General features: G+C 33.3%; 2 protein-coding genes and 1 pseudogene across 4 annotated transcripts; 1 reads left to right on the top strand and 2 right to left on the bottom strand.

The window, feature by feature from the left end:
• LOC112729028 (organic cation/carnitine transporter 3-like) overlaps nucleotides 1-1132 on the bottom strand; it is a 10050-nt pseudogene extending 8918 nt beyond the window's left edge.
• A 1073-nt stretch (nucleotides 1133-2205) lies between these two features.
• On the bottom strand, nucleotides 2206-4161 carry LOC112754773 (organic cation/carnitine transporter 3). Its single transcript, XM_025802535.3, has one exon. The coding sequence runs from the start codon at nucleotides 4003-4005 to the stop codon at nucleotides 2401-2403; it is 1605 nt and encodes a 534-aa protein (XP_025658320.1). The 5' UTR covers nucleotides 4006-4161; the 3' UTR covers nucleotides 2206-2400.
• A 1864-nt stretch (nucleotides 4162-6025) lies between these two features.
• Nucleotides 6026-16089, top strand: LOC112754758 (protein HUA2-LIKE 3). 3 transcript variants are annotated; one of them, XM_072221570.1, is made up of 12 exons: nucleotides 6098-6568; nucleotides 7541-7617; nucleotides 7698-7812; nucleotides 9870-11912; nucleotides 12181-12637; nucleotides 13578-13686; nucleotides 13788-13900; nucleotides 13989-14176; nucleotides 14275-14707; nucleotides 14815-15259; nucleotides 15373-15540; nucleotides 15664-16089. In XM_072221570.1, the coding sequence occupies exons 4-12, from the start codon at nucleotides 10423-10425 to the stop codon at nucleotides 15687-15689; spliced, it is 3429 nt and encodes a 1142-aa protein (XP_072077671.1). In that variant the 5' UTR covers nucleotides 6098-6568; nucleotides 7541-7617; nucleotides 7698-7812; nucleotides 9870-10422; the 3' UTR covers nucleotides 15690-16089. The 3 variants fall into 3 exon arrangements, with proteins under 3 accessions (XP_025658303.1, XP_072077671.1, XP_072077672.1); XM_025802518.3 differs by lacking the exon at nucleotides 7698-7812 and having other exon boundaries at nucleotides 6026-6568; XM_072221571.1 differs by lacking the exon at nucleotides 7698-7812 and having other exon boundaries at nucleotides 6115-6568; nucleotides 9908-11912.
• The last annotated feature ends 8310 nt before the right edge of the window (nucleotides 16090-24399 follow it).

The following is a 24399-nucleotide window of genomic DNA, read 5'->3' as shown; positions in this document are numbered from 1 at the left end:
GTCCATGGTCCACTGGATCCTTTTATTAAAACGGGATACTCATCATGGCAACACTTAATATTCAAATGACAATAAAAAATTAGTTTAATTTTTTTTGTATTTTTAATTATTATTTAATTTATTTTATAGTTATCATATTAAAAATAATAATTAAGTAATATTAGACGTAATAAATATATAATTTTATATATTACATGTATAAAATTATGAATATTAAATTAAATAAGATAAATTTAGATTATTATCTCATTAATATTACCGATTTATAAATAATCCTATATAAAGAATTCTGTTTAATAATTATATAAAAGTAAAAAAAAGTAATATATATATATATATATGATTTAAAAGTAAATATATTTATATTTATACATATATAGTTCTTTTTAACTTTTATAGTTGTTTTATATAATCACTTATTTCAATTATTATTCACACTAATATAATAATAGACGTTGTTAACGTATTTATAAATTACAAAAAATGCACTCGAATTATTTTGTTGCTAACAAAAATATATTCAAATTTTGTTATCGATAAAAATATCCTTAAATAATTTAGAAATGCGACAAAAATATTCAATATTAAATATGTATTTCTCAAAAAATATTTTAGAACTTGAATTTTGATGCGATTTTTTACAAATATCATTAGAAAATTGAGATATTTTTATTCTTAAAATTTGTTGATTTTTCGCTAACTACATTTTTTTGTGATTTTGTAAAAGTATTATTGGTTGTTGACAAAAAAAAATTACAAACAAATATATACTTAATTAATGAAAAATTACCAAATTTTAAGGATAAAAACATTTTATTTTTCTAATCTTTTTTTTAAAATCGTATTAAAATTTAATTTTTAAAATATTTTTTGATAATACATATTTAATGTTAGACATTTTATCGTATTTTAAAATTATTTAAAATTATTTTTTATTAACAAAAATTCGAATACATTTTTACCAACAACGAAATTATTCAAATGCAATTTTTTTATGGTTTACCCTTTTAAATTGTTAGGGATCCCGGATAAATATTCACTCGTTATTATTTGGTTACTGTTTATTATTTCTTATTATTATGGACAGCGGACAGGAAATGAGACCTGTAAATGTGCATGTAGGCAACCACATGGGCAAATAAAAACAAAATGATTATTGAAAATAAAGGGCCCTTAATGCTAGTAGCCTAGTAGCTAGGACTGAATTGAAGGTTTCATACTTTCATTATATTGGATCATCCTACACCAAATGATATATATATATATATATATATATATATATATATATATATATATATATATATATATATATATATAACAAAAAAATTAACAAAAATAATAAAAAATTACTTTATTTAATATTTATTAATTTTTACTAAAATTAATAAATATTAAATAAAATAAATTCTAACTTTTTTATTTTTTTAATATTATTGTATATATATATATATATGTATATATAGGTTATTAAAAATATAATTAGAAAGTATTGAAATTGAAAAATAAATTGCAATAGTAATTTACAAAATGAAAAGAGATTTGTATATATATTCATGAAGGTTAATTTTAAACATAAATGTTTATTAATTTTTTTTGTCTTCTTAGTATTACCCGTTTTAAATTATTAGTTGTTATGTAGCTAGTGACGCGTCATTAAGTCTAATCAATTATGTAAGATTTGATTAATTTGACATGTAACCTACTACTCTACTATAGATATTAATTTCCAAGTAGTTGAATGATAATTATAAAATTGAGATGAAACATAGCCAAAAATCATAAATAGATTAGATGTTATATATAATACATAAAAACAAGAGCAGCTATCTAGGACTATAAATTGATGAGAAAATATCATAACTAGATTATTAACGATGATTAGGGATAATATTAACATAACATGGGGTTTTTCTTTGAAGTTATTATGTAATAAAAAAGAAAGAAAGAAAATATCGGATGCAGAATTATTGTTGATCAATAAGCTAGTGTAAGAAGAAAGAGATAAAAAAAAAATATTTTGTATGTTTATAACCAATTTTTTCTTAATTTTTTAATTTCCTTACTCTAGAACCTTGTGTATGTGATAAATAATTATATATGTGAAGTAATACAATTTTATTTTTATTTTATTTTTTTGTATTAAAAAGCATAAATTAAAATTGTAAAACAGGAAAGAAAATTACATCGCATCAATTACCATGCATATTACTACAATGAATCCAACCACAATTTATTAAGTCTCACTATATCGAACTAAGCTCTTACATACATAAATAATATATAGTTAATTAGATAGATATATATACATGATGAAAATAACATTATTTCTTAATAATAACATAATAACAAACCTCATTAATTATTACATAATTATTGTTTTAACACAATTTGATACTTCTCCTATTTGCTTTCTTCTTCTTCTTCATCCATGGTATCACAAAATGCTTTGTCCTTTGTCTCTGGCAAACACAAACCAAACAAGCCAAGAAACCCTATTGCCAACCCTAAAATCCCATAACATAGAAACTTATTATTATGCTCTCTACCAGCTCCTACTAACATTGGACTAATTGTACCACCCAATGCCACAGCTTGTCTCAACAAAGATAATGCACAATTTCTCACACAAGTTGGGAACAACTCACTCCCAAATATTATAAGAACATTATAAGCAGTGTAAGCACAAAAGAAAGACACCAATTCAAACACAAGTTGCAACGAAATTGTAAAATTCGTCACTTCAATGCTAGCCAAAACACTTGAAATCCCACTTAGTGTAGTGAGAAATAGTAGCATGCTTTTCCTATTGAACTTGTGTATGAATATGAAAGTGAGGATTGTAGATGGTATCTCTAACAATGCATTAAATGTGACACTTAAATAAAGATTGAATGATAACATTCCAACTCCTAGTGGCATACCATAATAGACTAATCCAATTCCTAAACCCATGGCTACAATCACCATTATCCTTCTAGAAGACCATCTATTTTGCATTAAGATCTTGAAAGTTGAGTATAGATCAACTTTCATAGTTTCTTCCTTAAGGGGCATGATGTTGGAGATAGCCAAATCCAAGTAATCACTTTGAGTAGTGAGTGATAATGATGTGATACTTTTCAATACTTTAATAGCTTCTTCTTTCCTTCCTCTAATGAGAAGCCATCTTGGAGATTCATGAAGAAATAAATAGACTAATATGCAATATAAAATGCCCGGAAGAGAAGTAACTATATATAAATTTCTCCATGAAGAACCTTTATTTAAGTAAGCTATTGGTGGCAAGGTTAAGAACCCTAAAGTACACACTAGAAAACCAAAGACACCTACCTGACCGCGCCATCTTTTGGAGACTAATTCGGAGGCAAGAACAAGTGTGGTGGTTCCAAGGGTGGAACGGCCAAATCCGCATACGAATTTGAGTGCGGAATAGATCCAAATATTTGTAGAGAAGGAAGCAAGGAAGGAAGAGAAGGACATTAAAAGACATGAGTAGAATATCATGCTCTTGCGACCGAGCGAGGCGTCGGCTAGAGTGGCCAAAACAATGCCTCCAATTAAGCAACCGGTGAAAAACATGGAAGCTGGAAGCCCTGTAATGATCGTATTTACACATTCTAGATCCCATTCTGATATTATAGAGACTTGTTTAGATTCGTCCCATACCCATAAATCCTTTGAGAGCTCGCAAATGCTAGCTCTCTTGGTAGACATGGTAGTCGATTTGCAAGAATTGTTACTTGCGAATCGACTACCAGTCTGGTTGGCGCAATGCCAAGACGGTTGTGCATCGGTGAAGATGGTGATGAATGTTTGTTGGCCATCAAAGAACCAAGCAAAGGAGACTAGAAAGACTTGAAGGAGTTGAGTCCAATTGAGTTCTCCAATGCACTCTTCAACTATGGAGCTAATTGTAGAGATTTGTTCATCATCTTGATGAGGTTGTTGTGCAAATGAGTTAGATGAATTAGACTGGGAAAGAAGTTGGGTTGATGAATCAACCATAATTACAATCACTCTATGTTTACTAGCTAATAATTAATTAGTTGTGTGCAGCAACCATAGCTCGTATGATATAAGCCAAAAGCTTAGGAACTATTCATCTATTATTGAAAAAGGAACTTTAATTTTGCACCACATTTTCTATATCTTGATGATAATGTGTCTAAAAATATCAACGTTAATGTTTGTAATATCGTCAATCGATCAATCAATCATATTTTGTTCAAAATTAATATTGAAAGACTCTAACTCAATATTGTATTTAATAATTAGATATTAGAATTAAAATTTTAATCTCAAAACATAAAATTTTAGTTTTCATTACCTTTAAAAAGTAGAAATAGAAGAGATTGAATTTTCTAAAATTGAAGACTAAAACTATAATAATATTTCTTTTTAAAAATAATTTATTTAAATTTTTAAATTCTAAATCTACTCCATAATATTTATATTTATTAATCTCAATCTCAATTTTTCTTCTAAGTTTTAGTGTCTACACATTACTGTATTACATTTATACTGCTTTCATGATGTATGCGAAGATTCATAGCCCAGTAAGAGCCCAATAAGGCCCAAAATTGAAACGCCTGAGTCCAGTGTGTCCGATTACTGATAGAAAAAAGGATCGTTACCAAAAACAGAAAAAAGAAGAAACAGCTGTGAATCTTTCCAGAACGATGAATTGAAAAATCTAGGCCAGTCAAGTCACGTGCTCCTAGTAAACAATCGTCGTTATCATCATGAATCATAATCACTTACCACTCTCTCTTTGATAGTTTCTGAAAGATAGAGTCAAGTTAGCTTTTTAATTAACTTTCTATTCATGTCGTTAATTAACTGTTAGCATTGTTAAATATTAAGTGACAATTGACATGTTCTAAACGAAAGGACTAGCTAGTAGCTACTACTCTTACTAGCTTAAGAAATTGTGTATCACTCTAAAAATTACATTTTTAATTTGGTTTATTATAAAATAATTTTGCATTATTAATTAAAGGTGTCAAAATACAGTAGTTGGTAACTTTTTTTTTCTTTTTAATTTGAAGATTGTATCTAATACATGATCTTTTTCTTTAAAAAGATTCCTTTAGGGTAATGTTATTTTTTCTGGAGAAAGAATAAAAACTAACTACGAGTATCTCGAATTTAAACTATAAATTATAAAGTAAATTGCTTAATAATTATTAATTAGTTAATTTTTTTATTAAAATTATAAATCTTCTAAGATATTTAAAAATATATATTTATTTATAAATATGTTATATACATATTAAAAAATTAATTATTATTTATTTATATATAAACATATATTATTTTATTATTTTTAATTTATATTTTATTATATATTATATACGAATACTTAATTTAGTGGGTATTATTTATTATTTTTTTATAAGATTAATTACTTTGTATTTTAAAAACACATTTTAAAGTATAATAATAAAAAATTGTTAATTTTTTTTATATATTCAATATATTAAAAACGAAAAAAAAAAAATTTTTTATAATAATTCATATAAAATGTTTTTTTATGATATATTTAACCTATATTATTAGCACTTTTTTATTTTTCATATTGGAAAAAAGATGGAGTATCACAGAATCATGATTCATGAGAGTATATGGTGCTTTACGCAAGTGTGATGGTTTGGAAATCGGTAGGTCCGATTTCATGACTTGTAAAATTTTTTTGCATCTAATAAAAAAATCGTTGGGTCCGATTTCGTTAGACCAAAAAAAATTGAACGTAAAGCATGAAATCGGTGGGTCCGATTTTCATACACTGCCTTTCATGAACCACAAATCGAACGGTCCAATTTGTGTCCCCTTTCAACCGCAATAAATCGGATCATCCGATTTCTTTTCTTCACCTGAACACCGTCACAACAGTGTAAAACTCACCCAAATTCCATAACCCAACATTACACCAAACTTAATCTCATATAAAAAAAAATTAGCCTATTATTAGAACATAAGTTAGCGAAACGTTTTTTATAAATGAAAAAGGGGTTTGAATTTTGAAAAAGAGCACTGGGCGCACGTTAGCCAACTTCACCGAGAGTTTTGATGAGAGCCCATAACTGTGTCCGTGCGCATCTTAGCTTCCACCTCATCTCACCTAACTAACTTTCTCTTCTCTGTCTCTCTCTCTCTGCAAAAGTTGTAAAAAAAACGAAACCACTTGTGTGTGACTGTGTTGTGTTCCAAAAAATCTCTCTTCTAAGTTCTAACCCTCTCCGCTTTCTCTCTCCTAATTAGGGTTTCTTCTTCTGCTTTCTCCGCACAGCACACAGCACACTCTTTCCTCTTCAATTTTTCCGTTTCAATGCCTTTCAATTCTTCCGTTGAATCTTCAACAGTGCCTTCTTTCATTCTCCACCAAATTCCTCATTCGATTCGCATCCGAAATTCACTCATTTGACACCGCCGGCTTCTGTTGGAAATGGCTCCCAGCCGGAGAAAGGGAGTTAGCAAGGCGTCCGCCGCCGCTGCCGCTCGCCGCCAATGGAAGGTGGGCGATCTCGTCCTCGCAAAGGTTAAAGGCTTCCCTGCGTGGCCTGCCACGGTGTGTATCTATCTCATTTCCTTTTTTTTTCCCGATTTTTTGTCAATATTTTTTATTTAATTGAATTTTATGTTGAAGCTGTCATTGGATTGCGTGATGCTGAACTTTCTCTTGGGGGGTTTGGATTTTTTTATTAATTTTTGTTTTTTTTTTTTTGGGGGGGGGGGGTTGTTTCAGAGTTGGACTTTGGTGTTGGATTCCAGCTGGAAAAAGTTCATTTGTGGCCATGATTTTAGCTTAAACTTGCCTTATTGTAACTGGATTTCATTATTTACTGCACAACTCAAATGGGATCCTTATGCTTTTAAAATCTTAAATTGTGTTCTTGATTGTTTTGATTAATGAATGTTTTGAGTGTCGGTGTTTGATCCATGTAACTGGCCTTATTGTTTTTAATTAGCTGATTTATTACTTTCTATGGAGAGGCTACCTCCTTTTTAAGTGAGTGATGGCAATGAGAATTGTTGAAACCAGAAAGCATATGGCATATGCTGAACCAGCATGTACCTTTGGTTTATCCCATCTTTTGTGTCATAGGAAGAATGAACAGTTTTCTAAGAATAAGAAAAATGAGGCTTTAGGTAGATTAAATTTTGGTGTTTGATCAATGTAGCTGACCTTGTTTAGTTGGAAAAAGCTTCACTGTTGTTGTTAATTAGTTTGTTTATTACTTCCGGGAGCACTGCCTTCTTTTTGGACAATAATGGCGATTGAGAATGGTAGAAACTATAAACCATGGGCAGAAACAACCGTAGTCTTGACTGTCCCAACCTCTGCTTCATCCTCGGGTAAAAGAACAGGAATAATTAGTACTATTTAAGTAAGAAAGAGAAAAGTGGGGTTTTGGGTACACAAAATAAAGAATTCGCTAACTCTTCGAGTTCCATTAATATTTATTTGTTTAAGTCTATTTCTCCTTATTCAATGTAATGTGTGTTTCATTTTACTAATTGAGTTCTTTGTCGGTGGCAGGTGAGTGAGCCAGAGAAGTGGGGTTACAATGCTGATTGCAAGAAAGTACTTGTTTACTTCTTTGGAACCCAACAAATGTAAGTACTCGGACCCATGTTTATTTGATTTCTTAACACTGCTGCTAATATGCCAATTGGTGCGGGTTGTATAACTTTAGGAATCAAACCAGATATACATGCTCAACTTTCATTACCAGGCAACTTGAAGTTTTGGTTTACACACATTTATGATGTCCATAATCTTGTGATGGCTTCTCGATAAGACACTAACTAGTAAGAATTGAGTATGGTCTTCTTTTTCATGCCTCAGTGATTTGTTATTGTCAACAAAGTTGCTAGGTTGCAGTGTTAATTAATTAATGCCCCTTATTTTCAAGCATTCTAAGAGCTTATGTATGCATGAATATTATGAAGCTCACATGACAAGTTGATTTCCTTTCTTGTGTGGTTGGTTTGGAGACATGCTTTCATTCAGCTAGTTTGGTGGTATGCAGTTTGGGGTAGTGGTTATAAAATTTGTAGGTAGTTTAACTTTTACACATGGTTCTGGTTACAAGTGTGTTTATAGTTGTAAAGGTCACTAGGATTATATGATATGTATGTGCATGTGTGATTATTTACAATCCATTTTATCTTATCGCTTGCTGGTTTACTTATATGCATTAAATGTAGAAACATATAATGGCAAGGCTTGTTGTGTCATCCCATAATTGTTGATTACGTAGTTTCAAGCTCATACTCAACTACTCATCTATGGCTTCTTGAATATGGGTGATGGCCATGGTAGTCCATCACACATCGTGTAATGTGTAATGTGCCCACCTGGAAAAGGGGGCTAGTGGGATGTGTGGTGCCAGGATTGCGACAAAGATAGGTAATTACTTTGCAATAAAATATTATAACATACATAAAAATATTCACAAATTCAAAATAATCTCTATAATTATTTTTGTGGTAACTTTTCCTATTTTAAGCACATTTGCCCACTAAGCATACACTTTCATGGAAATTAAAAAAATTCAAATAGTTGTATCACTTAGGTTTCTGTTTTAATATTAATAAATAAATAAATAAGTAAATAGGTAATGACCTTGGTATTGTGCCTCACTTTTCTCCCCAATACACTTTCTCATGCCACCTCTCTCTCATACCCATACTATATATTACACATGTACACTTTATCGTGGCAACCCCTTATGGTGGATGTGGTGGTGGCAATGCAAGATGGTGTGGCACGACACGTCACTGTGCAGCGGACACCAGTGCAGAAGATACCCTAATCCTTGCCGCAATTTTAGTTGCGATTATTGCCAATAGAATATTTGACGCAATGATGGAGCAATGGCTGATAAGAGCCATGATGGCATGGATGCTGGCATTGTGCGTGATAACTACTATGCCTTTTTAGTATTTGTTTTCCACTTGGTGATGGCATTAATTAGTAGTTTTCAGTTGGTTGACTTTTGGTCATCACATTTACGTGTTCTTTTTTGTCTCTTAGAAAACTCCTTTCATACTGACTACACGTAGCATTATATCATTATTTGTGCTTGGTGGTGTTCTGGGCTTGTCCATGTTGAATTTGAGATGTGTCCAGTTGTGTTGGATGTCTAAGCAGGGAGAAGGTTTTCTTGTGTGTGTGTCTTTGGATGTATGTATAACAAGCAATCCATGTTCAATTTGTGTTAGGCAGGTGGTGTGTCTGTCCTTCATATCATAGGCAATCCCTAGTGGTATACTGTACATAGATAAGAAGTGGAATGATATACTTGAGAGACAAGTCCTAATGAGGGTAATGCAATTGCCTAAAAGGAGGACGTTTTCTGATAATCAATGTGGTTATAGATAACAAGTGGAAGGATATACTTGAGAGACAAGTCATAATGAGGATAATGCAATTGCCTGAAATAGATAGGGCCTTTTCTGATAATCAAGGTGTATATAAATCCAGAACCTCCTTGAAACTTCTCTTGCACTTGCAAATTGACCTTCTTCCTTGTCCCCTTTTACTAATATGTGTAGCCCCAATTCTTGTAACAAGATTTGCTGTTTAAACTGCATGTGCTCACTTACTAATATCATTCTCCTCAGCTAGTATCACTAAGCCTGTTCCTTTTTTTCTTTCTCCTTGCATAAATCTGCTTATTGACAACTCCCCTAAGGTTGTTGAAATCGCAATCTACCTTATTGTTTAGTCTCTTCTTTATTTTGTTATGATATTTTTATTATGCAAATTTTCAGTCTTGTGTGTGTATGTATGTGTACAAAAAACATATCTGTAACTGCAACTTGCAAGTTGTATAGGTTTTGAATTGGCTTTTGTTGTATAGAGCTTTCTGCAATCCAGCTGATGTCGAGCCATTTACAGAGGAGAAAAAACAGTCTCTTATTCTCAAACGTCACGGAAAGGGTGCTGACTTTGTTCGTGCTGTACGAGAGATTGTTGATATTTATGATAGGTTGAAGAAAGAGGCTCAACTTGATGAAGCTAGGTCTGATGTTGAATTTGCTAATGCAAATATTTCAAATTCACTTGATTCATCTGCCAAGGATCAGAATGACTCATCCACCAGGGATCAGACAGATGCTCCTGAGTTGGCTATTAATTTATCATTGAAATCATCAAATTCCATCACGAACAGACATGAGCTGGCTTGTGCCACTGAGAATGATTCAGCTGCAGCATTGGAGGATGGGTCTCGTGGCAATGTGGCATCCTTGGAGGATCCTACTGATAATACCGTTGCTGGAAAATCATCGAAGACTGTTACTTATTCCTCTCGAAAAAGATCTTCTGGCAACTTGCACTGTCAGGGCAATGGAGCTCAAAGTCATGCACCTTTACGAAAGTCCAGAAGCTTGTCACGGGTTCAAAACTCTGCAATGCATGGCAGTGATGGTAGAAAGCATGCTGGTGATCTATCAGCTGATGCAGATCTGAGTGCATCCACAAGAAGGAATAAATGTAGCAGGAAATCACCTGATCTTTCAAGCTGTGATGATTTTGGTTCATCTGCTCGAGTCTCAAATGATAGCATGGATGATGATTCTGAAATCCTCACAATTGATTCTGAGACATTTAGTCTGAATGAGGGCAGTACAATAGAATCAAATTTTAAACATGAAAACTCTGAGGCTACTGAATACTCAGAAGTTGGGTTGAGCAAAGGACATGTTGATACAAAGGCTGTAGTTAACAAGAAGAAAAGAAAACCAAATAGGAAAAGGGAAACCAATGATGCTGCCAAGCCGATCAGTAGAGTAGAGGAGAATGCTGGCAGTGTGCAGAATTCCAGTCAAATTTCACAAAATATTTGTGGAAATTCAGAAGAGAAATGGATTGAGCAAGATGGAGATGAACACTTGCCCCTTTTGAAACGAGCTAGAGTGAGAATGAGCAACTTATCATCTACAGAGGTAGAATTCAGCAACATTATTCGAGCTCAAGAAAAAACCTGTAAAGAAGATATTAATTCACAACAGAAGATGGTCACATCTTCAAATTGGGAGAACAGTCCTGCCGATGGAGACTCATCTGTATTAAATGGAGTTATGGATAATGTTTCTCCTTCAAAAGTATTAGTTACATGTTTTGAGACTCAGATTTGTAATCCTAAGAAGGAAGAATCACTGTGTTCTGTGGATGGTGAGGCTGCTTTACCTCCATCGAAACGCCTTCATCGGGCTTTAGAAGCCATGTCAGCTAATGTTGCTGAAGAAGGTCAAACTCATATGGAAGTGTCATCTTCCATAATAACATCTAGTGTTACATGCGTATCTTCTATTGAGAGGTTTCTGTGTATCGCCAGTAATAATCATGAAGATAATGATGTAGGATTGAAAGCTTTGGATACTTGTGGCATTGGTTCTTCCGAAATTAATGTGCATGGCATCTCAACCAGTTCAAATCCGTTGATTTCAACAGAGAATAAAGCATCATTACAAGTGGATAAGATGTTGACCAAGTTCAGGCAACATGAAATTGGGACTGATGGCAATACACCTGCTTCAGATCAAGTTGTTGATGATACAAATAATTATGTGGTTTGCCACACTGCTGAAACAGAATCCAAAAGGGAAACTTCTCCTAATCTTGATTCAAAATATCCTGAAGTTGGCAGCAACTGTGACTTGTCAAATTTATCATTACCACCAAATGAAGACAAAACCCAAACGTCAAGTCACTCAAATAATGCTTCTGATGGATCAGAACATAATGGGTTGAGTCTTGATCCCATGGCATGTTCCAATGAAAAAAGTATTCCTTTACCTGAAGACAATGTTGAAGTGCTTCAGCAGAATGAGGTCGCTGTTTGTGAGGATAAAGGGTGCTTGAAGACAGCAGTTGTTCACTGCAACAAATCAAATGATGTGTAAGCGTCATCGTGGTTTTTTATAGTTCTTTTCTGTATTGTCAAACAAAAAATGGAGTAGAAATGAGGAAATTTTCAGTAGCCTTAATAGTAACTAAAAGTTTTGGCTTTGAACTTCAGTGCTATGATACTGTCACAGAATATAGTAATAGAAACTTGTGTTTTCCTCACTTAGATCATACATTGCAAGTACTTGTTGGGGTTCTTGAATGAACCATGGATGCTTCATTTCTCCCAATTTTACTTGATATCTATCCTTTAATTTCAGGAGTGAGGCTGTGAATGAGATAACTTGTAAAGGAGCAGAAGAGGACATGAATTCTGTTTCAACATCTGATGGCTGTTTGGGTGAAAAGGGTATTTTGGACATACGTTTGAGCCCATCATTGACTGATGGGTGTGATTGCATTCCACCTGGATCACCTCCAAATATGTCAGTATGCAATGTTTCTGCATCAGACAGTAGTAATATTCTTCACAATGGAAGCTGTAGTCCAGATGTAAATTTACATCAGAAGCAAACAATATCTAGTCATATAGGTGTAGATAAAGATGGGTTTGTGGCAACTCAAGAATCAAGTTCTATGGGAAAGCCAACTGAAGCAGGACGTGCTGCTTTGTTGTACTTCGAAGCAACCCTTGGGACATTGACAAGGACAAAGGACAGTATTGGTCGAGCTACACGCATAGCGATTGACTGTGCAAAGTTTGGCATTGCAGATAAGGTAATATTTTTTGTTACTCCTGAAAATGTTATCATTAGGTTGTGAATACTTTATGTTGATTAATTTTACTTTTGAAGTGCCAGTTACTCTATCTTCTCAGTCTATATTAGTCTTCCATTTAACCTTGATATTTTATTTGCATCCATTTAGCCATTGCATTTGTTTCTATTGGACCAATGAGTTTGTGTAATCTGAACTATCAGATGCATATGCCTGAACCAAAGAAAAATGCAGCTTCCCTTTTTGTTTTTGGATAAAAGATTTTATACAGAGGAATAATATGAAAACCTGGGAGGACAATGCATCCTCTTTAATAAGAACTAACAAAATTTTAATGGAACATGTACAATGCAAAGCTTTCCAATATCTCAACATTTTAGTGCACACAAGAGTTGGAGAAGTTCACTTATCCAAAAACAGATGTATGGATAATTAGATAGGCTGTATGAAATGGCTTCAGCTATTAGGGAAAAAGGGATATTGATGTGAAGAACATGGATAATTAGCACAACTTATTGTTTCAATTAGCGGGAAACAAATCTAGATTAAGTGGCTACTAATAATATTTTCTGTTCCCTCTCCTGTAGTTGAAGTACTTCCTTGATGTATTGGCTTTAGCAGTTGGGCAAAGATGGGATTTCGGTGTGAATACTGAAAGTATGGATAGTTGGATCAACTTCATTGTTTCATATGTCCTTGTTCTTCAGTATGGTCTTTGATTACTTTGTGCCATCTCTTAAAACTTAATGAAGAGATGCAGGATGGGTCGAAGGATGAGAGAGATTTTGGTTGTGACTGTTTCTACGTTTGACTTTTGGAAATTTTAGGTAGAAATGAGAGAGCAAAGAGCATGATATATAATGTGCAAAATAGGTTGAAAGCTTAACCAAGAAGCTGCCGCTTTTATTGTGTTGATGTAATTCTTCTGGGTGTATTCCAGGTTATGGAGATTCTTGCCCACAATCTAGAAACTGAATCAAGCCTGCATAGGAGGGTGGATTTGTTTTTTCTTGTCGACTCTATTGCACAATTTTCTCGAGGATTGAAAGGTGCATTGTTTATTGCTCTGAGTTTTCCCAAGTTTCAGAAGGAAGAAACTGATGAAACCATGTAGTTGATATTTAGTTATGTCTTATGTCTGATTTTGCAGGTGATGTTTGTGGAGTATATCCATCAGCTATCCAAGCAGTCCTTGCACGGCTCTTGTCTGCTGCTGCTCCTCCTGGAAATAGTGCACAAGAAAATCGCAGACAGTGTCTTAAGGCAAGCATTGGAGTCTCTTTATATGTTCTAATATTACATGTTTTGAGGTCATCCCTTTTCTATTAACCATAGTTGTAACTTTGTGTAGGTTTTAAAGGTGTGGTTAGAGAGAAGAATCCTACCTGTGTCTGTTATTCGCCATCATATACGTGAACTGGACTCATATAGCAGTTCAGCTCCTGCAGGTCTATTCTCTCGACGATCATTGAGAACAGAGAGGGCCCTAGATGACCCTATTAGAGACATGGAGGGTATGCTTGTTGACGAATATGGAAGGTTTGAATCTGTTTAGCATAAAAATATTTGACTTTATTGTTTTAGCATACTTGTGAGGACTCCAGTATATTTACTTAAATTTCCATTTGATCTTGTAGCAACTCAAGTTTTCAGCTACCTGGATTCTGCATGCCTCGCATGCTTAAAGATGAGGAGGAAAATGAAGGGAGTGATTCTGATGGAGGGAACTTCGAGGCTGTCACACCAGAGCATAATTCTGAAGTACAGGAAATGACTTCTACAGTTGAAAAACACAGGCATATCCTGGAAGATGTTGATGGTGAGCTTGAAATGGAAGATGTGGCACCATCTTGTGATGTTGAAATGAATTCATTTTGTAATGTGGTAGCAGGAAATACCACTCAGTTTGAGAATCCTCTCACGTCCTTTGCCCCAGCTCAGGATGTGCCTCCGTCTCTCCCACCCCCACCCCCACTACCGCCACTGCCACCTCCAATGCTACATCCTGTCTCATCTACCTTAGATCCATATGGAACAGTAGTGAATTCAAAAGTGTATACAGATTCGCAGGTATATTTTACATTTTATACATGGAATTTTACCATCTTATTTGTGGGCCACATGAAGTAATAACTAATTCGTATACATTTTCCTTTTGCACTTTGGCTCATATGCAGATGCAGATGCAGATGCAGAAAGACAACGCACCCCACTCTATGGCTCAGCCATTGGCTGCACCAAGGTGTAGCCAGCCTATAAGTGATGCAATGCAATATCAAGTCTCTGATTGTAGAGAAATACCAATGTCAGATTCTAATTGCTCCTTCAACAGTTATCCTGTACCACCCCCTGACAATTTTCGAGATTCAGACAATATGCACAACAATGGATACTCTATTAGGCCTCCACAACATGTTCCATCCAATCAGTTCTCTTTCGTGCATGGCGAGCAGCATGTGACGCACCACCACCAAAGGGATTTTCCACCACCCTCTTCATATTCTAATAGACCACACTTCATGCAGAACATGGAGAGGGATAACTTATATAATAATCATGAGAGAATGAAACAACCTCCATATGATTACCGAGAGGGATGGGATGTTCCTCCACCTTATTCTGGTAAAGACTGCTATAAATAATAGTATTTTGGTGATATTGTTTGTTTATTTATCATGATTTCTGGCTATGTGCCACGGCCTTCTACCGTCGAATTAATTGAATTTCTTGTATAGGTCCTTGTTATCACGACAAGGGGGCGCCTCCCCCGTATGGTTGTCATCCATGTGAATCAAGTAGAATACCCGGCCATGGGTGGAGATTTCCTCCCCGATCAATAAATCATAGGAACTCCATGGCTTATAAACCACCCTTTGAGGACGCTATTCCAGTGACAAACAGAGGTGTGTTTACTGTCCTTGTTTGAATATTTTGCTACAAGAAATTGTTTTTTATTCAATTCACCCCAATTTACTTTTTCATTTAACATATTAAGGCCTAAATGTATTTAATTATTTTTGTTTCAGGTCCAGGCTTTTGGCAGCCGAGGTAATCTGAAATCACCAAGAAATCAACCCCGTCCGGTATACTTACACGGTCATCCGCAAATTGTCCTTCCTTCTTGTGATTAAAATTTCACTGCCTTTTAATTTAAGGTGTGACCTACTTTTTGGCCTGAGCTATGGCTTTGTTTATTTCCCCCATCATTCTGTACATGCAATATTCCCTTGAACTCCCAGCAGAATTTGCAATGTATATGTGAATGATCCAACTTAGATTTGTATATATATGTATTTTAGCCTCTTCTGCAGAGATAGCAGGGCAGGAACAGTCACTGTAGAGTTGTTGGAGGGTTTGTACCTACTTAGGTTGTCAAAGTCCCAAATTTTTTAGCCCCAAAAGTTCTATAATTTATTTAATGGGAGCCCTTATAGAAGTTAGATTAATATCTATATCTATAATATATTTTTATTTTTGATTTTTCTAAATTTAAATCATTGTCAAAATAAAGGGAAATTTAAAATTAAACAAAAATTTCCTTGTACAAATTCTTATTTTTTTTTCCGTGTATATAATTATTTTTTATGAAATTTTTAATTTTTTTCCTTATACGAATTCTTGTCTTCTATTTTTCTTTTTTTTTTCGTAAAACACTCTTTTGTTTAGGGGTCTAATTATTGAAGTAAAATAGGTTAAGTAGTCTCCATACTAATAATGTTTTTTTGACATAATTATGTATAAAAATATGTTTTGAAAATTATATTTAAGCGGTAAAATGAAATTGTTATTCCTTGTAAATGCTTATACAATTTAGTTCAAAATTCAAATTAAATATTTAAATCCGTCTGAGTACCTGGAAAGATTTCTTATGATGCGGGGAAGGTTTGGTTAAAGACTTAAACGGCAATAACACAAAGTAGGGTAATGTTTTGTGTATCTATCTATCTATTGTATAAATTAGAATAAAAAAATTAAAACGGTAAATGTTCTGAAAACCTGTTCGAACCGGCCGATCGAACCGTGAATTGGAAGCCAAAACGGTTCGGATAATGAGAAAAACCGTGAAATTTGAGAACTGGAATTAAATCGGTGAATCGGTCGGTAACCGGTCGGTCGATCGAATCGTTATTCGGCCGGTTTTTGAGCACAGCAGCAAAACGCTGCCGTTTGGAGCTCTGGAAAAGTTTAACCCTAAATGGCTAAAACAATGTGATGAACGGCAACGCTGAGGGAGTGAGGGTAGTCTTCTTCTTCTCTGTTCTCTTTCTCTCCTGATTTTCTGAAAGTGAGATCTCAAATCTGAATCCCTAATGCGGTGATGCCTTCGCCCTTCCCATTTCACAGTTCAGCTTCACCAATCACCATTCTCATCGTTCATCAAGGTTCAGACTTCAGAGAGAAGGAGAGAACGCCATCACCCATCACGATCTCACCGGCGCACACGGCCACACGGCAGTGAGCTCCGTCGCACAGTGAGCTCCGCCGCGAAGTGAGCTCCATCACCACTCGAGTCGGCGTCGCTGTCTGTCTCCCACTCTCCCACTCTCCGTCACCACTCGACTCCGCGTTGAAGCCTGAAGGTTCCTTTCGAGCTCTGAGAGAAAGCCTTCGAGTTCCAGGTAATTGAAATTTTAGTTATGAACTTATTATTGTTTATTGAGTAACTATGATGAACTCTGAATACTGAGATACTGTGATACTTTGATGAACTCTGAAAACTGTGATGAACTCTGAAATCTGAATACTGTGAAGTGTGAATACTGTGATGAACTCTGAGTCTCTGATGCTGTGATGAAATCTGATATTGTGAACTCTGTTCATTGAGTAGCTCTTTGATTTTGTGACATGATGAACTCTGAATTCTGAAACTGTGAACTTTGATTTTCTGAACTCATTTTGTGAACTGAATTTTGATTTTGTGACATGATTTTGTGAAATCTGATTTTGTTAACTCTGATTCTGTGACATGATTTTGTGAAGTCTGATCTTGTAAACTCTGATTTTGTGACATGGTTTTGTGATCTTTGATTTTGTGACACTGTGAACTGCTAGACTGTGATGAAAGTCATGAAACTGTGAACTCTGTGAACTGTGATGAAAGTCATGAAACTGTGATGAAATATGAACTGATTTTGTGATGATTTTGTGAACAAAGAATTTTTTGAACCTGAGATGTTGTACTTGTTCAGAGTGTTAAGAGTGCGGCATTCCACAACATGATGATCAAGTGTTACAGTTACAAAAATAATAAGAACAAGTTTTGAAATAATGCTTCTCATTTTCTCAGTGTAGAACAGAGTGAGGACTAAGAGAAAATTAAAATTGTGGTTGGATCGACAAATTAAAGATAAGAATGGCTACATTATATTATGTTCAGTTCTTCAATTCATTGAGTCTTCTTTTTTAATTGTGTGCCAGTTGTTGTTGAGCATCTCCATTTATTTATTTGCACTTGTGACATTTCTTTTATAAGAAATTGTACCACTAGTTTTGAATTTTGTAAGAATAATTAATCTAGTGGAAATGAAGGTTTGATTGTTGTTGAGCATCTCCATTTATTTATTTGCACTTGTGACAATTCAATGAGGCAAATCTGCAGCAAATTATGGAGGATTTTGATGATTGATGACAAACTTGGATCGTTTTGATGTTGCTATGTTATGTTTGATTGGTTGTTTGTTGACTTTTGAACTTTGAATTTGTATTTGAATGAGATTATAACATTTGGTTTATGTAGTACTTTTAATTTGAATGATATTTTAAAGTTTAGATTAGACTATAATTATATTTTCATGTGTTTATTTATATTTTTATTATTTTATTATAAAACGGTTTTTACGGTTCAATCACGATCAAACCGGTTGAACTTATGAACTAATGAACCAGTATCCAGAGCGGTTCGATGACCGGTTCGGTTTTCAGAACCTTGGGTAACACACGTTACATTCTCCCCTCGTCTTTTCCCTCTGTTATCTCTCTTTCGCTTCAACGCGTGCCGTCCTCTGCTTTTCTTTTGAAACCCTAAATCCAACCTTCCCCTTCTTTTTTTTCATACATAGCCAACTCACTCCTCCTGCTCCGGATAATCTCTGGCCATTCACGCTCTGTTTATCGCTCTCCCTGTCTCCCAAATTCTCATTTCCGTAATGCATATTTCTCCCTCCCGAACGCCGTATCTTCAACATCGTTTTTGTCAACCTCCATCTGGAAACCCTAACCCACCGAGCTAAGCGGAGAGATGCCGGCAATGCTGAGAGACTGAGATCTCTGTTGCGGGCTTCACATGCTGACGAAGAGCGTTATCCCGGCGGCTTGCTTCAAGGCAACTGAGGAATCGCATCCCACTTCCTCGGCAACGGCGGTTGCAGCTACAAAGGTCCAATCATCATCTTTTCAAGCTTCTTCATTGTCGATTGGTAATGGCTCCCTATCCCTCGAATTCAAACCGTGTCTTCTTCTATCTTTTTATTCAATATTATGCCTATCATCTATTTCTTGATCTCTCTTTTTGGTATAACTGCCTGTGCGATTAGGGTTCATGGAAAAGGATCATGGGAACAAATTTTTTTTGGTCTGATTTGTCAGATTCATTTAAAGATCGGTGGTGGTTCTCAAGAGGAAATCAGCCTAGGGTTCATGTGGTGTAGGTATGTAGTGGTTATGACTTAGTTTCAGATTCTTTAATATTTGTTTACTTTGATACTCAAGTTTCCTTTCAATTAACAGGATTTGTTTTTGCCCTGTTTGGGCGTTCTTTTCTGATTCTGTTTTGAAAATTGGGTTTTTTGTTTTGATATAAGATGTTGTGTTCCAGTAACAGTAATTGTTTTTGGTCCTGTTTATCCATTCCCTTGTGATTTCCTTCTGAAAATTGGGTGGTTTTGTTTGTATTGCTGCTTGTGTGATAGATGAAACAAATGAACTATGCTTAGTGTCAACTGATTCAGAAAAGCTCTTCTCTAATCTCACCCCTGGAAGGAATGTTGGAAGATAACACTCAAAATCATCAGAATGTGGATTTTAATTGATCATAGGGAGGAGAATGAATAACACGCTTTTCTTCAGCCTCTGATAATGGATAAAGAAGTTAGTTATTATAGCTATTTTGATAGTTTTGTTGAATAAGTTTGTATAGCAAAATTTTAGTAATTTGAATTGGATAATAACTGTTCAATGCATAGATTTAATCATGCTGGTTCAGATGCTTTTTGAACTTGGCTTTAACTAAAAGTTTTATATGATGTTGACTAGAAACATAAATTGAGTTTACTACTACACATGTGTGGAGCGTAAGTGTTGATATTTCCTTATCTTATTTGTTATCAGTTTTAGTGTGTTCTTTGGGGCTTTTATTTGTATGTGAAAATTCTAAAATATCTTCAATTTCCTAACTGATTTAAGGTGCTAGAAATGACATGCTTTAAAGTTTCTCAAATAAATTTGTACTCATAAGAAGGTCTCAAATTTCTGTATAATTTGTTCTTACTTTTGGTTAATGATTTGGACCCTTTTTTCCGGGTGTGAAAATTCTGAAATTGTGTTTGACTCTGTGTTCTCGGTTTTCTTTTGTTGTTTGTAGATTTTATTCCCAGCCGAAATTGCTGAAATAATTACAATAACACCAAGTGTAGTATTTGTGAGTTCAAATCAGTTTAACAAAAACTTAGTGGCTTTGATTAGTCACTTGAATTGGATACTGCCTAATTAGTGAAATGACATGCTTTCAAATTTCAGTTTTTGATATTTTCTCATTCAAAGATTTCAAGATTCTTTTTGTTCTTTGTTATAAGTTTTGGTGTATTCTTCGGATTTTTAATCTTGAGTTTGAATATGCTAAAAGCTTTTCAAAATAAGTGAACAAGTACGGTTTCAATTTGATCAATTTATGCATTCAAGTTCGAAAAACTATCGTGTTAAAACAGTGAAAAATTCTTTAAAAATCTGTGGTGTAATTTCAACTGCTGGATTCCTTTATTTTATTCTTTGTTGTTTCTCTGATCTTTGTTTTTATTTTCTTGGGTACTTATTGTATCAATGCATATTTTGTTTCCCTCTTTTATGAGTGATAGGCGTGATGGATGACGATTTGCTTTTGATGGTCTGCTCTGGTGTTTGCAGTGGCGGCAGCGGCACTACTAGGTATGACTCTTCATTCATATTATTCTGTTTTTTGTTATTTTAAATTTTATTTTTCACCTTTGTGGCTTGATACGTTTCAATTTCAATTGCTGCCTTCCTCATTTTGTATGTTGAGAAGTCGTTACCTGTTTCCTTACTACTGTTTATTTTCTTTTTTTTTATGTTTTTCTGATGTTATTTGTCACAACCAAATTGAGTGTCAAATTCACCTTTGTGCCCTTTTTTTGTCTTGAGAATCAAACTTACCTTTGTGCCTTATTTATATATAAGTGTACACCACTTGAGTTTTATTTGGAAGCTATTTAAAATACTTTTTTTATTTTTTATCCCCTCTTTTTCAATTGTCAAGGAGCTGTTGGCTTGGAAGAAGGAGCTGTTTGATGAAGTTATGTGATATTTTTTCTTGCATATTTTTACTTAAATTATATTTGTGTGTTGTTTTGAAAATTTTTTTTTCCTGATATGGGAAAGTTCATAAGTGTATTAAAATCAATTAGAATATTATTTTACGCAAAGCTTTTTGGACAATTTTTCTCTCACCATGTTTCCCTAATCCTAGGGATTCAACTCTGATCTCCACAATATGGTTTGTATATTATTTTCAGTGGTTGCAACTTCTTCATTTTTGTTATCTTCAATTTAACGCCAAAGAAACTAATCTAATTTCATTGGTGGCTGGTTGCAGCTCATATTATCAAAGTCAGAAATTGGAAAGGCCAGTTGAACATACCCGATCCAGGTAAGTAGGGTGGGTTGTTGTTTTGTTGTAGGTTATTCGTGGTTATTTTGTAAGCTGAGTGTGTATTAGGGTAAAGTGTATTTTGTATTTGTGCTTCCTTTTAATTGCATTATTGTGACTTGTGTGCTTTGAAGGAAGCAAATATGAACTCAAGTATGCACCCCTAATTAATGTTTTCAAATATTCGTTTTTTCTTTTCCTTTTTTTGGTTTATGTGGGGATAACTAATGGGATTCTTATTTGTATGCGAGGTCCATGTTGATTTTGCAATTATCATTAACATTTAATTTAATTTTTTTTCCCCGAATATTTTACATGCAAAGTGATTGAGAGTCAAATTTGGTTTTGTTGCCTTTTTTTTTTTTAGTTACCCGTTCTTTAACTGTGCAGCAGCTTTTGGGTTCAGAGAAGATGGTTTTTGGCGAAGTTAAGTAAGATGGTTTTTTTAATTTTAGAAAATAAAAATATTTTATTTTTCTATTATCAAAGTGGCAAAGTATTTCCCTTTAGAGTTATGTTATCTTTGATCTTTACAGTATCTTGGCTTAAACCTGCTGTTTTGGCATATATAGTCTTGAATTTAATAAGTTTTTATTTGCAATGAAACTTGTCACACAGGTAGGAAGAGTGGTAGAAGGAGAGCCTACGAAAAGGACTCATCTTTATGAACACCGATTCTATCATGCTATTTCGCTTTCACTCCCTTGGTGGCTCTCTTTTTAGATATGAGGTTTGTGTTTCAGGTCCTTTTTCTTTTTTTTGCTCACCCTTACTTCACTGTTTAACACTTCTGTCTTTATTACTCATTGTGTTTTTTTTTTTTTTGGTCAAGCTCATTGTGGTTTAATTGCATCTTCTAATTTTCTTTTTTTGGTCACCTAAGTGGTCACTTTCAAGTTTTTTTTTTTCCCTCATTCTGGATTCGATTTTTTTGTTGATTTCCTTTGGGTTAGGCACGCTTTTTTCCCAACCACACACCTGCTGAAGGAAGCACCGTAGCAATGGCCTTTGGAAAATGATCACACAAAAAAGGGTAAAAAAAGGCGGCTATTACACACAATCCAAAGTTACACAGAGGAAGGACAATCCTGTAGATTTGGAAAATGATAAAAAAAATGTCAAAAAAAGCGGCAAAAGTACACAGAGGGAGGACAGATTTTGCTGTTTTGTTAGAAAAACAATTACTATTTAATAAATTAATTAGTTAATTAATCTACTGCAATCTTTTTAATTAGTTTCCTATGGCATCTGACCACCTAGTAGCCGTCAGTTTTTGCCTCCCAAAACTTGACCTCACCTGTCAAATAAGATATGGAGGAAATATATTGGAATCATCTATAAAAAAAAGATTAAATAACATGTGTTTTTTACATGTGTATAATAATATAAACTTCTAAACCATAGTGAGATCTTTTTTCAAATGTCGAGGGTTTGTTACTTCATTCTATTATTGCTACTTAGATTCCTATTCACGTAACACGTGTACACAGAGATCACAGAGAATATAATGATTCTTTTATACATATACGTCTACCAATATATTTTTAAGAAAAAATGTTCGAATAATTATTCATATTTATAAGGGTAAATTATTTAACAAAACTAAATGAGTAAAAATGATCAGATTGTACTGAATTATAAAGGACAATAATTATGTGAGTGCACGTGAACTAACCCTTCTCTTACCATACCTTTCCTTTCACGTCTAATCATGCTTTTATTGTCAATTATTTATTCTTAATTTAATCATCATCACCATACACGCGTCTTCTTATAATTATTATTGTTGTTGTATGTGCCCAAGTGCATGTATTAGTAAACATTATTTATCCCTAGTGAGTGTTTTTATTTTATTTTTTAAAAATAGTTTGATGGCTTATTTATTTTTTTCTTTTTAATTCTTCCCTAGACCTTTTTAATTTTAACAAATATTTTATTATTCAAAATGATACATACTTTAATTTCTTAGTTACTGATTTTGGATTTAAATTTAGAAAATAATTTTTTTATTTATAAAAATATTTTAAAAAATGTCTTATGCAATTCTTTGAGTGCACTTTTTTTGGGGGTAAAATAGGAGAGACTTTATCACTTTAATAAATTTATTTGTTAAGATAATTTACATAAATAAAATAATTTGAAGTTTGAAATTATACAAATATTTTAAATTAATTTTTGTCACACATACTTAAATATTTCTACGTAAATTAAATTAATTTAATTTATATTATTTACATGCAAATCAAATTATTTTACCATTAAAATAACCATTTCACCCTGTACATAAATAAATTTCTATTATATTATATATTTAATTTATCTCCCAGTTTTTTTATTTTTTTGACTTTTTTAATATATCTAATTCCAAATTAAAATTACATTGCATAAGTGAATTATAATTAAAATAGCTCCTTTCATTGATTAATGACACACAATTTTATAATTTAAATAGCACTTTTTATGTAGTAGTAACATATAATTTGCATTTGAGCACTATCAGTATTTGTCACAAAAATCATATTGACATTTTATAGATTGAATAATCTATTACACTAGTTTTTATTCTTATTTATCCTATTTATACTTAAAATTAATTTTATTCTTATAATTAGACCCAATCCAAGTATACTCATTAGATAAATAAAAAATAATATTATGTAATAGAATTATTTATTTCAAATTTTTAAATAGTTAAATACATATAGATAATTATATATCTAATCTATAAATCATATAAATTTATACTAATTATAATAACTTATTTAGAGCCTTACATTGATAATTCTATTTCAATCAAAGAGGGTTCATGCAAGCCAAACACGTTACTAGGGTTTAGAGTTATTCATTATTATTGAATTATTAATATTATTGTTACATATAGCTG

Source organism: Arachis hypogaea, chromosome 2, assembly GCF_003086295.3.
Source record: "Arachis hypogaea cultivar Tifrunner chromosome 2, arahy.Tifrunner.gnm2.J5K5, whole genome shotgun sequence".
NCBI lineage: Eukaryota > Viridiplantae > Streptophyta > Magnoliopsida > Fabales > Fabaceae > Arachis > Arachis hypogaea.
The sequence above is the reverse complement of the archived record's forward strand: the minus strand, read 5'-3'. Positions and strand labels throughout refer to the sequence as shown.

Excerpts from the sequence above, each read along its gene's own strand:
- LOC112754773 (XM_025802535.3), bottom strand. The coding sequence starts at position 4,005 with ATGGTTGATTCATCAACCCAACTTCTTTCCCAGTCTAATTCATCTAAC.
- LOC112754758 (XM_025802518.3), top strand. The coding sequence starts at position 6,446 with ATGGCTCCCAGCCGGAGAAAGGGAGTTAGCAAGGCGTCCGCCGCCGCT. Across the intron at positions 7,618-9,869 it reads TTCTTTGGAACCCAACAAAT|AGCTTTCTGCAATCCAGCTG; the intron begins GTAAGTACTCGG and ends TTTGTTGTATAG. Across the intron at positions 15,541-15,663 it reads TATTCCAGTGACAAACAGAG|GTCCAGGCTTTTGGCAGCCG; the intron begins GTGTGTTTACTG and ends TTTTTGTTTCAG.